Source organism: Suillus plorans (genome assembly GCF_016647745.1).
Source record: "Suillus plorans strain S12 chromosome Unknown HD556scaffold_76, whole genome shotgun sequence".
Taxonomy (NCBI): Eukaryota; Fungi; Basidiomycota; class Agaricomycetes; order Boletales; family Suillaceae; genus Suillus; species Suillus plorans.
Window position 1 is genome coordinate 152,083 of NW_024537460.1, and position 14,177 is coordinate 166,259.

At 48.6% G+C, this 14,177-nt stretch overlaps 2 protein-coding genes across 2 annotated transcripts; both read right to left on the minus strand.

The window, feature by feature from the left end:
* Positions 1–403: 403 nt before the first annotated feature.
* HD556DRAFT_1448532 (cytochrome P450) lies at positions 404–2,404 on the minus strand (the record flags this gene model as incomplete). The annotated part of the gene is made up of 11 exons (XM_041307445.1): positions 404–485; positions 540–669; positions 722–732; positions 786–911; positions 955–994; positions 1,051–1,240; positions 1,292–1,414; positions 1,465–1,580; positions 1,630–1,778; positions 1,826–2,150; positions 2,206–2,404. The coding sequence occupies 11 exons, from the start codon at positions 2,402–2,404 to the stop codon at positions 404–406; spliced, it is 1,491 nt and encodes a 496-aa protein (XP_041155008.1).
* A 3,443-nt stretch (positions 2,405–5,847) lies between these two features.
* HD556DRAFT_1246539 (uncharacterized protein) lies at positions 5,848–6,384 on the minus strand (the record flags this gene model as incomplete). Its single annotated transcript, XM_041298618.1, has 3 exons — positions 5,848–6,015; positions 6,063–6,278; positions 6,328–6,384. Coding segments are annotated over 3 exons (441 nt in total), but the record flags the coding sequence as incomplete, so codon positions are not given.
* Positions 6,385–14,177: the final 7,793 nt, after the last annotated feature.

Sequence of the window (14,177 nt, forward strand, 5' to 3'; positions counted from 1 at the left end):
CCCAGTCATCAGGCGAGTGCGTGCTAGATGCGCGCGCCCTCCAACGTTCATGGTTGCGACGCAGCACGAGAAGTCTATCCACGAGTTATTTGGGAAGTAGTTGAGGGTAGTTGCTATGCGCTATACCTGCCAGATGTCAGTCCGTTGCGTTGAACAGAGAGCCTAAATACTTGAATATGCCCCTGACAACTGAGTAAGCAGTGCTATACAGGCTGATTGTCAGGAACTTCGATCGCGAACGTTTTTGATACCAGAGCGCACATTGTAAAAAAGATGGCGGAGCAAGATGACATATATACAATATAGCGATGTGACACCATAATCCTGTGATTCTAAGTGCAAACTATGACAGATCTCGCTGTCAGCTGTGAAGAAACACTGACCACCTTACTATCTTCGCACCTTAATAGTCAACATCCTGCTGAATGAGCGCCACGGCTTTCGCAGAGCGAGGCTTGATAGAACACTTGAAAGGTTTGGGATGGCTACAAGTGTATCTATCTAGACCTGCGGTGGACTTGATAAGATGTGCAACATACCTGATTGTACCTGATGAGGGGTCGATCTCAGGCGTGATCTCAACGCCGTTCTCGACGACCTTGGAGATATCAAACACGGCCAATGACATCGCGGCGGATAACCAAACTGAGGCGTCAGCGAGGTGGAGACCTAAGCAAGTAACGTCATAGTTTACCCCGGCGCTTCTATGAATTGGGTATACCTGGACAGATACTGCAAGGTAGAGAGTTACATAGCCTTCCACTCAAACCCAATCATATACTTACCGTCTTCCAAAGCCGAAGCAAATTGTGTAAGGGTCTGTCTCGGGCTTCTTTCCGTCATTGGCCAAGAAGCGTTCAGGGCTGAATTGCGACGGGTTGGGATATGTCAGTGGGTCGTTAAGCATGAACCTGTCATAAAATTATGTTAGCATATCGAATACGGAGAAACAACCCGTTATAGATGTTGTCCTCGGTCACACGGTGGGAGAAACCTGCCGTTGAGATACCGCTCGGTAAGTAAAGAATACGTTAAATGATATGTGCGCACCGGCAGCGCTGACAACATTCCAGCGTTGAACTTCTTTTACGAGCGCCTCAAGGTAGGGGAGTGAGTCGCGATCGGCGAAGGATGGAAGACGATCAGATCCAACAACAGCGTCTATTTCGTCCTGAGCTTTCTTCTGCACATCAGGGAAAAGTGTCATAGCTAGGAAAATCGAGTAAATCGAGGAAACACTCTAGTATTGCTCTTAAACATGTCAATTTAATATATGTAGGGAAGGACCTACCGTGTCGGCACCACCGCTGTATAAAGATAAAGCAGACCACTTCACAATGTGATCCTCTTCCGCAGATAAAATACGGCCTTTCAACAGTTCAGAGGTAAAAGAATTCGGCGCGATGCCAGCCGCCTGTAAGATTGAAACTTCAACGCACGAGCGCATAACTATGAATTAGTCACCATTTGATCCTTGACAAACTCGTAGGGTGCAGAAGCCATTTCATTGAGGGTCTCACACCACTCACGCGCTTTGCGCTTGAAGCTAGCACCAGGGAACCATTCGGGGACATTTGCCACTAAAAATGATAAGGTGATCAGAGGCAAATATCAGATGCTATTGCTTACAGAATGGCATATCATCAACCATGAAGGCACCAAGAGTGCTCGAAAGCGAGAATTGGTGCACAGCACGGTCTGCAAGGTCAATGAAGGGATCATTGTTCTCTTTCACTTCGTAACCATAAGCGATGCGCAGAATGATGGCGCCGGCGGTCCTATAAAGATTCAACATCACGCCAATACAAAGATAAATAATACCAACTGTCGGATATGTTCTCGTAGTTGGTCAGGTTTTGTAAACACACGCTTAAGGAATCGGCGAGTCTCAATTTCTTCGATCGGGTGGTAGATCTTCAAAGCGGCGCGGCTGCCAATGATGTGGTGTAAGTTCTTGCGGTACTGACGAAAACGGTCACCGTAAGGGAGAAGAGCCAAAGCGTGCTTCCAGCCACAGAGTTCGCCAGCCATGGGAAGGACAGGGCGGTCGGAGTACACATTACTCTTCTTGTCCAGCATCTCTATTGCAGTCCTGGTAGAGTTCACTACCATGATGTGCTGACCCAGAATCTCGACATGCGCGATGTCCCCTGCACGCATGGGGTTGAAAAACATGATTTTTTGGAGAAAAAAAGAGGCACCAACCATACTTCTTGCCCCACTCGGTAAAAGTGAACCAGGGCTTGATGTGAGGGATGGCTTGGATGTTCCCAATGAGAGGCCACCCCAGGGGACCAGGGGGATAAGGTGCAGGATTCTTCTTGTTGAACGCTCGCATCGTCAGATACACTCCGACACCAGTAAGACCTAGAACCAGCCAAGCGACGTTGGTGGGTGTTAACATGGTTTACAAGTAAAAGGCAAACGACTCGAGAGCAAGGTTGTGGAGTAGTGATTAGTTATGATACCCGCATCAGGCTATCACCCCCAGAAATAAACTAAAGGGTGCTGTTTGGACGGCGAACCCGGGGTCATCTCGATCCTGGAATATCCGGGCCATCCGACCCACTTGCGTGTAATGCAAATCTCACGGTCACAACATACGACGTGACCATGGCTGCTAGTAGTACTTGCAGGTAGAACTCTATCCTGGCACACTGTTGACCCTCCCGTGATAGAGTCCAGGATCATCAGACCAATCGTCACGTGCTGCGCTCCCTGAAACACAAACTTTAACCAGAGTGTTCCCAATATGTTAACAAGGCTTGCGACCCCGTGGTTTGACGTCGAGAAACGGCCCCTGTCAGATATTGGACTCAGCACGATAAATCTGTCCGCGAGCTGTTGATGGAGCAGTTGAGAGTAGTCACCATGTGTAAGGCCTGCCGGAGGTGTCGGTCATTGGAAAAAAAACTTGAGTATGCTTCTGATCGGCTGAGCGCAGGCGCCGCATTGTCGAATAATCTGCACCTCGATGACTCTGTTCAAGTTGGTGCAGAACAGTGATTCACACACGCGCATCTCCGCTGAGTCACATTGCGTTCACATTAAGGTCTAGCCAATGCCAACAATACTGTGAAAAGAGCAAGACAACTTGAACGCCATGACAATGAGGCTGAACTGAGATCCGAGTCAGGGTGCAAGAGAAAACTGTTGGGGTGCTCGGTCACCTGAAAGAACACCATGATCAGTCAGATGAGCTCAGCACTCAGTGCTCCAGTGGAGTACATGCCTGGGCCAAAGTGGAGATCAAAAGCAAAAGGTGGAGTCGGACGCGCATTGGTTCCGCGGGATAAACGTTTAGCTAAGTTCTTATGTAAAATATGAAAAGTCCGTGCTATTACATAAAACATGACCTTCGGCTTCTAACAATAAGTTTACGTCCAGCAAATCAGAATGTTTGCCACAAGCATGAATCTTATGCATATGATCACCGCAACTTGACGCTGGCGTCTAATTCGCACCTATATACTATGCTCCTGGCTCATATGGGTTTCCCCATCACAAGCAGCCCCTTGTCATACGAGTCCTAGTGTTGTGCGGGCCGGGCTTGGGCCTATGGCCCAGGGCTGGGCCTGGGCTTGAGTGGGTATGGGCCTCATAATATTTTGGCCCAGCCCTGATGTTGGGCTTGGGCTTGGGCTGGGCTGGGCTTGGGCTGAAGCCCGGGCCTGACATAGATTGGGTACACAACAACGAAACACATCTACCGAAGTTATTCTAAACTCTCTATGTCAATGAAAACCATGCTATCTTCACCTGACTTCTCGGGGCACCCATCAAGTAGCTCGTCATCCTCATCTGCAGGATCTTCGGTCAATGATGAAGGTCCTGACTCACGAAAGACCAGGTCATGACGAAGAAGGCACTTCATTACCTGTAGTGCCTCAACGACATCCCCTTTGAGACGGTTGCGGCACTTTGTAATTGTTAGCGCAGCTGAAGAAAATGCCCGCTCGCTCGATACCGACGAGGCCATGATTCCTAAGAAGTCACGAGCGATAGCTGTCCACACTAGCCCATACCTCGTTGCATTTAACTTTTGATAGATTCAGTATCTTCATTGAGTGAATAAATGAAGGAATACATACCCCCCACCACTGGACAATGGATTGGTTTTCGGCCAGCTGGTCAAATGTATTGACATAGTAGTTAAAGTCTTGAAGCCAGGGTTTCCGTGGATCGATTGATGACATGGCTGCAGATGGAGTATATGAGGTTGGCGTGTCGTCGTCGTCGTCACTAAGTTCCCGCAGAAGCCTCGAAATTTTGATTCCGGATGTGCGACCTTTCTTGACTGGAGTGTGTTCAGCGTCACCATGAATGTGTGCATAGTACTCCTGAAACTGATGACAGTCAGACTATTGTCATGGAAATCTGCTGGAATACTCACAATATGTTCCGCATTCTCGAGAGCCTCTTGTTGCAAATTGTCGTCCCAGTACTTCTTGAAATGGTTCATTTTTTCGTTAGGATCGAGTACTGTTTATTAGTTCAAACAGTCATTAGGTAGCCATAGGACTAGGTAGGAATGCGTGAAAAACTTACACATTGCCATAATATATGCGTCGGAGTCGCCAGTCTTCTCATAGTACAATGTGATCTTGTCGATGGCAGCTTGAAGCGGTGCTTTGAAGCAAGCATACTTTGGCCGTGCGAGTCGTAAGCTCCAAGCTTTATGTAGTGCCTCGAGGGCTGGGATCGCAAGGTGCAGGCTTGGGTTTCGATCCGACGAAAATGCTTGTTGAGCATTGTCGGCATGCTTTAAACGGGGTGTGAGTGTTATCATTGAACATTTGAACACAAGAACGAGTACACTCACAGCGAGAAGATCAAGGAACAACTTGACACGTTTCCATTCGTCGTTTCGTAGCTCTAACTCGCCAATCTTCTTCCGCTTCTCCAGATTCGGCTCCTTAAGGCCCATTTCGTAGATAAATGTGTTGATGTACTGTAGGTGACAGTGACACGGTCAAATTTTAACGCTGCGAACACATTAAGACGTACCTTTCGCTGTGTTTCTGCGCGCTCTAACATGATGTATGTTGAAGACCACCGGACCGGCATGTCGAGCAGCAACTGCAGGGGGCGTTCTGCACCTTCTCGGATCTGAATCTCCTTGAAAAGCTGCTTGCGCTGGGCTGACGACCGCTCCTGTTTGTTTCGTTAAGTTAGTCAGTTGAATTAATCAAATATCATGTACATACCTTCACAGCGATGGCTCGAATGAGCCCAACTTCATCCCGGTTGTGACCAATAGTACTTGGCATATGGTCTTCGGGGCTTGCAGGGTTGTAATGTTTCGATTTCGTGTGAGTCTTGATGAGCGCTTGTGTCGCCAGGTTGATAACGTGCGCAAGACATCTAGTAACAAAATGTCAAAATGAATACAGCTAAAGTTATAATGAATTACGCACCTGATACGATGTCCCTTTCCATCAAATGCCTTCCCGGTCTTCTTCATAATCTGATTTGAAAACTCGTCCATCATCGAGTCGTTATTTGTCGCATTGTCACAGGTGATGCGCCCGATCTAAATGTGTGGTGAGTAACATGAACCCTCATAGGATACAACATTACCTTGTGCGAAATTTCGAGGCGATCAATGATTTTGAAAAGTACTTGACCTAGACGGCGGCCATTATGAGAGTTGTTGAGTTTTGTAAACCCAAACAGTGCGCTTTCAAGAACCCATACTCCAGGTGATGGCTCTTCGACCCAATGACCAGAGACGGCAAAGTATCCGTCGATGTTGGAGGCTTGCCATGCATCACATGTATTGCTGATTTCACCTTTAACAGCATTGCTCTAAGTCAAAAATGAGTGGTAGTATCATTCAAACAAGAATCATAAACTTACATTAAGCCATGTCCGAAGATATTTCATTTGCTTCTGGAACATCTTGATAATCTCGGCACGCGTCACCTTTCGATCCGGAATTTTGACACCGTGTGTGGATCGTGATGCTACATGAATCATGAGGTGGAAGGATGGGTGCTCCAGCGCTTGGATTGGCTATTTTCGTTAGTGAGACGGTGTAGTACTATGTAAATTTAACATACCTGGTCAGTAGAAATCAACCATTCTGTTGCAGCCTCGCAGAATAACTGGTCGGTGTATGGCAGCACACGGTCTGCCTTTGGTGGCTCGCGCAGATGATTATCGAGGCCTGTTTGGCTGGCGCTAGCTTTCTGGATGGCATCGCTTCGACGCTTTGCAACAGCCTTAGGAAGCATAGATTCGAATTGGTGGTCCTGGGCCCATTTATTGTAGGCAAGCTATGGAAAATCCGTTAGCATCACAGTAGTCAGAAATATCAACACTTACCTCATGGTCTTTTTCAAGGTGTCGACGGCACGTTGACAGGTCCTTCACAAAGCGTTTGCGTGGACCCTTCTTCGAGCACAAGGTGCAATTGCGATAGGTGCGAGGTTTGCCATCAACACCAGGCTCAGAATATTTCGGACTAAAAAAATTATCAACATCCTGACCTTTCCTGTCAGGCTTTTGCTTGATCTCGTCATTAGAGAGGCTCGCAATGTTGATATCTGCAAGAAATCCATCATCGTTGACAGGATCTGGAGCTGCGCGTGAAATTTCAACGTAAAACGTAACGTAAATGAAAGTGTTCGAAACTCACCTTGATTTTTTTTGCCGTGGCAGGTGCAGCACGGCTGTCTTCTGAGTCGGAACTGATGATCACAGATTGGCTGCTATGCGACTTTTTCTCTGTGTGAAAAAATGTTAAGTGACGTGCTGAAATGAGCAACACTGACGGTACTTACTTTTTGGTGGTTTTTGAGCGGCTGAACAATCTGTATCATACCCACTACCGGAAGAGTCAGTATTCTGAGATCTCTTGGTGGGGGTGACAAAGTGGGAACTCGAAGTAGCTGGTGCCGTGGTGGTATCCTCCGCCAATTGTTTGGCATCCTCAGCTCGCTTGAGGGCAATGGCTTCAAGGTGAGCACTCAGCTCAGGTGTTGCAGAATTAGAAGCATCGGTTAACCTCTTGGAGGGCGCGGGAACCCGTTTGGGCCGCACCAAGGCTTCTCGATCTGCATTGAGTGATGGTGGCATTACTGTGACTGGGAATAATCAATGCCAATTGCATAGAGAAGATCAGGCACAAATTAACTGTACAGTTAATACCGGAATGGACCGAAAGACTTACAGGTATAGCCTCGGTCATTTTTGGAAAAACTCAGCCCGGGCCTGAGCCCTGGGTATGGGCCTGCAGAGGTTGCAGGCCCAGCCCTGGGCCCTCGTCAGCCCACTCATAGGGCTGGGCTGGGCTGGGCTTCTGTAGGGCTGGGCCATGTGGGCCTGCGGGCCTGAGCCCTGGCCCACCACATCACTACATACGACTTTGAAACGACAGTCAAGGATGCGTGCCTCTGCAATCTGCCTCGTAGTCTTGTCGGTGGCTGCTACCTTTGTTTCATCTCATCCAAGCACTGAGTCTTATCTGACTCGGTCTTTCCGGGTGCTGTCGAGTCTGTCGTACAAAAGACAAAGCAGCAATGTTCCTCCGCAGTGTACCTCGATCTGCGATCCTGTCAATGATGAAGTGAATGCTGTAAGCTCGCATCCCGGACCTCGTCCTTGTTGATATGCTAACGCTTGTCCAGGGATGTCCTATGACCACATGCTGCACCCAGTCCTTTGAAACAAGCTACTATTAGTGATGGACAGGTCCGGTTCGGTCCGGTTCTCTAGGAAATTCAGAGAACCGTGGACCGGACCATCGGTTCAGTCCTCTCAGTAAGCAGAACTGTGGACCAGACCATCGGTTCGGTCCGATAATGGTCCGGTTCCGGTTCAGCAAGGGTTTGAACCGAGAACCGGACCCAAAAAATGTCAAACTTCATATACAATCCGGTTCATCTTCTCGCGCCCTGAACGCGATCCTACCGCTTGTCGTGTCTGGGCAGCCCTACAAAGCGCACCAGAAAACACGCACCTTCGCTTCACGGTACAACAAGTCTGGGCAGTACGACACTGCCATCGACGTGCTCTTCCAGAGTGCGAGAGAACTCCTGAAAGTTAGCCAGCATTGTCCCACAGGTGACCAAGACCTGCATCACTATATCGGAGAGCTCTTATATAAAGGTATATGCGGCAGTATCTACAAAACTGACTGTCGTGCTCACGATGTGTAGATGGGGCTTTTGATGCGGCAGAACCTCACTTCCTTGCGTCAGGAAAAAGGGATAGCGCACGTTCACTAGCGAACATGATGATAGAATGGACTTCTCATCACAGATATCTACAAAATGGCAACATCGTCGGAGCTTGCACATTCATTTCGCAGTTCATTGCACAAGTGATTTCATCTCGACCGATGTAGAGACTCGTGCCTCGCATTGTGTGATATGGCACTTTCCACTAGGGAGTACACAGCACGACTTGCAGCATCACTCTGTGTGCTATCCACAGCTATTCCCTTACGAGGCGCAGCTTTCCCACGCAATGCGCAGCATGCGCGCACGACTTCCCGCGCTTTACGATGTATATGCGCGCGCGCTTTCCCGCGCTTGAGCGCCCTATAGCGCCAGCCATCCAGAAGCATCCATCCACTGTCCACCAAGCTCTCTAGTGCGTATATTCCCATTTCTCTTATTTACATATTGTTCCACCTCTATTTTTACCATGGACCCTTACTTACATATATCTTTACATACCTACTCGGTAGCGCTTCGGCTCCGCATGACAGCGCTTAGGCGCCATATAAGCGCCAGCAGTACATATTATTAGACACTTTACTTTCGAACTTAGACTCTACCTCCCACTTACCCACTTACCACCTAGAGAATATAGTTACAATCTATTCTTTGACACCTCGCGCTCGTATCTCTTGTTATTCATCTAATCACCACTTAAGCAAACTCACACTTACTCTCACTTGTCTCCGCTCACGCGCGCTTCCTGCGCCTCGCGCGTACCTTCGCTTTCCCGCGCCTCGCGCGCACCTGCGCGCTTTCTCGCGCTTTGCATTGGCCGACCAGTAGCGCCTTCAGCGCCTACTCCTAGAACCTTGCTGCACTCGCTTCCCCTTTAGGGTCGAACGTACTTGTCTTCTCAAGAATAGCAGACTAGGCAACGCGGGACCTCACAACATTATAGATACAGTTTGGAGCATTCATTTGTTCCTCTCAGTATTGTTGTTTCTACACCGAAACTGATTTCGCCACTGCAATCATCCCCATTGCCTGTCACTCCTACGGGTGAAATCACACATACGACTGAGCCTGTGCTCAACTTCTGTCAGCTTGCTGTCTTGACATGTCAACGTGCAAATGGGGAGAAGAATAAAGTGATGCGCGAGAGCTGGGTGAGGCTTTGTGGAACATATCAATCTAGAGGTGGCGTCTTAGCGACCAGGGAGGTTCGGACAGTGAGTCAAATGATTATTGCTTGCTTGATTTTCTAAAGACAAACCGCACCGTTTAGACACTACAGGAGATAGCAATGTTGTACTTTGCAATTCCTCCGCCACACACTCAGCCTGATAATCCGTTGGGAGCTATGATTTCCTCTATGCTGGGCGACTCGCTCACCCATCCCTCGTTGACAATCAGTTCGAACCTGTTCGAACCAGGTTCGAGAATTCTGCAAGTCCTCAAACCGTGGACTGGACCGACGGTTCGGTTCCCCCTATTGCCCGAACTTTGAACTGGACTTCGGTCGGGTTCGAACCGTGGTTCAGGACCGGACCTGGCCATCACTAGCTACTATAACTGCCTCTTATGCGTCGGTACTGCATTGAATGCTACAGATTATACACAGGCACAGACTGATCTAGACAGTAAGCTCAGCTTCACATGAGTAAAGCACATCTGAGCTAATCGCCTGATCAATTCATACACTAGACCTCTACGTCTCTTGCTCTGATTACGGCTATTCACTCCAAGAGCTCACTCTTCCTGGTCAAAACCTGTCTCGCACTCTCTTAACTTCTTCCCGTGCTAGAACTTCTACCGATGGTGGTACTTCACCTTCACCTACATCCCTATCATCACCTACGTCTGTGTCGGTACCTACATCCATCCAGACGACCACTATATTATCTTCAAGTACTTCGCTTGCCTTGTCTGGGACGTCGACCTCTGCCAATGGCACTGCGACTTCGTCCGCATCCGAGCCTACAACTTCAAGTGCTGCGCTGGAGCTGAACACAGGAGGAAGCGGAATCTTGGCTTTGTTTGCTACTGCTGTAGGATTAATCGTGCTGCGGAACAGCTGATTGGGAAAACTCAGTATTATTTTTTTGCTCGGGAGGCTAGTAACAAGGTTGTACATATAGACAAATGACACGTGACAGAATATCTCATCAAATATAAACTATTTTCGCTTGCAATTGACAAACTCTAATTCTGTGGCGAGTAAGCTCATCTATGCGTTTCAAATGCGAATGTCTGCGATACGTTAGAAGACAGGCTAGCAAACTCGGTTTTCAACGGTGCGTGGTGTTTTACAGAAGGGACTGCTAGAAGCTAATGGCTGATAGAAGAAATATTTCATTGGGTATTTGGGCGAAAGCCCGCAGGGCTTTTCCGGTCCAAAACACGTTGTAGAGACTCATGCCTCTCATGGTGTGATATGGCACTTTTCACTAGGGAGTTCATTGCACGAACTTGCAGCACCATTCTGTGTGCTATCTGCAGCTATCCCTATATGAGGCGCAGCTTTCCCGCGCAACGCGCGCCATGCACGCACCATTCCCGCGCTTTCCCGCGCTTGAGCACCCTATAGCGCCAGCCATCCGGAAGCATCCATCCATTGTCCACCAAGTTCTCTAGTGCGTATGTTTCCATTTCTCTTATCTGTGTATCGTTCCACCTTTATTTTTATCATGGACCCTTACTTACATACATATATCTTTGCATACCTTACTCGGTAGCGATTCGGCTCCGCGTGACAGCGCTTAGGCGCCGTATATAAGCGCCAGCATTACATACTATGAGGAACTTTCCAACTTTCCACTTACCACCCACTTACTACCTAGCAGAATATAGTTGCAATCTATTCTTTGACACCTCGCGCTCGTATCTCTTGTCTAGTATCTAATCACCACTTAAGAAAACTCACTCTTACTCTCTCTCATTACCGCTCATGCGCGCGCACCTTCGCTTTCCCGCTGAAGGTACTACAATTCAGAGAGTGAGTCTGAACCATGTTGGGTCTTGCAGAACCTAGCTGCTATTCGACCCTAAAGGGTTTCTGGACCAGGCTCAAGGCTCAGAGGAGAGGAAATATCATGAAAAACTACTGAAGACTCAGACTCATACTGATAACTGGTGAAAAGATAACTTGCTTATGTAAGCTACAAAAGTGCCAACATAAGGTAAGGTAAAAACAGTCTCTACAAGCCCAGCCAGAAATGAATCCCTACACCGCGCCTCGCGCGCACCTGCGTGCTTTCTCGCGCTTCGCATCAGCCGACCAGTAGCGCCTTCGGCGCGCACTACTAGATCCTTGCTGCACTCGCTTCCCCTTTAGGGTCGAACGCACTTGTCGTCTCAAGTATAGCAGACTAGGCAATGCGCGACCTTACAACATTTACAGATACAGTCAGGAGCTTTGTTTGTTCCTCTCTGTATTGTTGTTTCTACAACATGTCTGTACCTGTGGCGCAAGGTGAGCTGTGTTCCCGAATTTTAGGAGTTCAGCGACGCATGCAGCAAAGCTTGATGCCCTTATGTTCTAGGAGATGGACTTACTCCAGTTTGTTACCTGATTGGAGGCATGGTATGGCGTGTGAACGGCTCGAGTGCTGGAGAGGCTTGGATATAAGGTGCGAGTACTGTCGCATGTTCTCGCAGATAACTCGCGAAGGCGTCACTGGACCACCTTCCCATAGCTTTCACGACATCGAAAGGCACTCCGCGCAGCAAATACTCTAAGGTCCCCCCGATGCGCAAGCCATGCCCTTTTAGGTCTGGTAGTTTTGCTGCTTCCGCAGCTGCTGCTGTCCTTTTGAGGAGTTGTCTTTTTGACAACGGATGCATTCCTTTCGCATGTTTCCACACAAACAGGTGCGTTTGTTCAGCATTGGACGCTGGGTTCACGTGAAAATGATTGTCTAAGGCTTCTTTAGGGTTCGTTGGTCCTTCTTGCGCGGCCCAATACGCATCTTCTCCTTCGACTGTGGAGCATTTTGTGCTAGGAAGATGTATTTTGGTGATGGGAAGTCTGTTGCGGTCGGTGGTTTCTGACACGTTAGCTCTGGTAACGTGTTTTCTGGGGTCAAAGTCTCTGATGGCGCTGACTGTGAACTCTCCAAGTCTCGCTATGGAGTAAAATGTCATGGTCAGACACGCGAACACCGCTGCATCTAAGGGTGTGGTGAGGTCCAGTTGATTGCAGATAGCGGCCAGAGAATCTGGTGTGTATGGGTGTCATTTGGGCTTTTTGGACTCTGTTGGTGCTGATGCGGCAGCACCATCTAGGACCGCTTTGAGTTCTCTAGGCGGGATCAACCAGTCTCTTCCGTGTAAGAGGTGCCACGCTCTGAGGCCCGCTGCATAATTGCTTAGCGCGGAGCCTGAGTACGACCCAGCGCAGCTGCACAAGAAATTAAGTAGCAGGGTGCGATCGATAGGGCACCGCTTGTCTTCCTCGATACCATTTGTGTCGCAGAACACATGAAATACGAGTAAGCCTGCTCCGTATGTTTCTTTTGTGGATTGAGCCCACGCTGATCCCATGACATCCAGGATGTGTTCTAATTGCCGATCAGACATTTCCTGGTTCGTCGGATTGCTTGTTGCATTTGTTGTTTGTCTTGCGCTGCTTCCCGCTGGTACCCATAACCTTAACCTGTCTCTTGCTAGACAATGTGGACGCAGTGTGGATAGCTGTGGGGTTAAGTTTGATTTATAGCGTAGAGGGATAGAGGGAGCGCTAATGTGCAAGGTACTGGGCAAGGGGGCACCGAAACGTGCGTTTTCCGTGCTACTGTCTCTCGCTGAGTGCTTTGCTAATGAAGTCTTCCTCCTCTTTTCTGTCTGCACCTGCTCTAACGATCACTTGTTGTTTGAGGAGTTCTCTGTTGATGAGCTTGGCAGCGGGAGCGGAGTAGCTCCTGTTCCGTAAGAGTCTAAGCTCGGTGGGAGAGAGCAGTTCAGTGGAGTCGATAAGGAAGCCTTCAAGCTCGGCTGGAAGCTTGACTGGAGGAAGAAGAAGGCTTCACAGTCTGTAGATCCCTTTGGAGGGTTTATCTGCTGGGTTAGAGGCACTGGCGACGTAGGAAGTGACAATCTCGAAAGGGCGAGATAGGGAGTGAGTAAATTCGCTGATTCTCCTGAAAACTCCATTAACTTCGTGATTCCTGTGCCTCCGTCTCCACCATCCTTCAACAACGCCCATGTTGTCTCCCTGGATGAGGACGCGGTTGCTAATGTTAGGGATAGCGGCGACAGTGTATACGAGTAGTTCAAAAGCCACAGCTTCTGCCCATCCGATGTCACGTTTGCCATTGTGCGTCTTCCAACCGGGTATCAATCTCCACGCTCTCCAGTGCTCGCCGACTACTAGACCTATTCCTATGCCTGAACTCGCGTCCGAGAATGCTAGTGGGTTCTCTAGCTTTGTTATGGGGAGGATGGGACACGTTACACCTCTGGATTGGATTAAATGGGACCACCAGTTGAGGTTGTCTGCTACTCTGTCTCCTGCTCGATGTGGGAGAAACGGCTTCCCGCTGCAGTGTGAGAGCATTGCTTCAAGGCTCGTTAAATACGCTCTGCCTCGAGGTACCACTTCGCATGTATGTAATAACTTTCCATAAAGTTCCTGAATGTCTTGGAGCGTGTGCGCTCGCCGCTTGCGCCATTTGTGTATTGCCGCAAGATATTTGTCGATTTTTGCCGAATTTAATGATACTGATCTGTTCTCAATGTTCCATACAAAACCTAAGTGTACCGTAGTCGTTTGAAAAGGCTGATCTTTCAACGGTTCCCAGATGATACCTAGCTCCTCTGACAAGACATCTATGTCTTGCAGGTTGCAATTAAAATGTTTGTCATGGTCAGATCTAGCAGATCATTTTGAAAAATCTTGCAACGGTTTCGAGCAGTCTTCGCTCAGTTCCTCAAGTTTTCCTGTGTCTGTGCACATGCCGCCAAACCAAAGACAGCTTCCTGTTTGGCGCATACCTTCCTGTGCGAAGGATT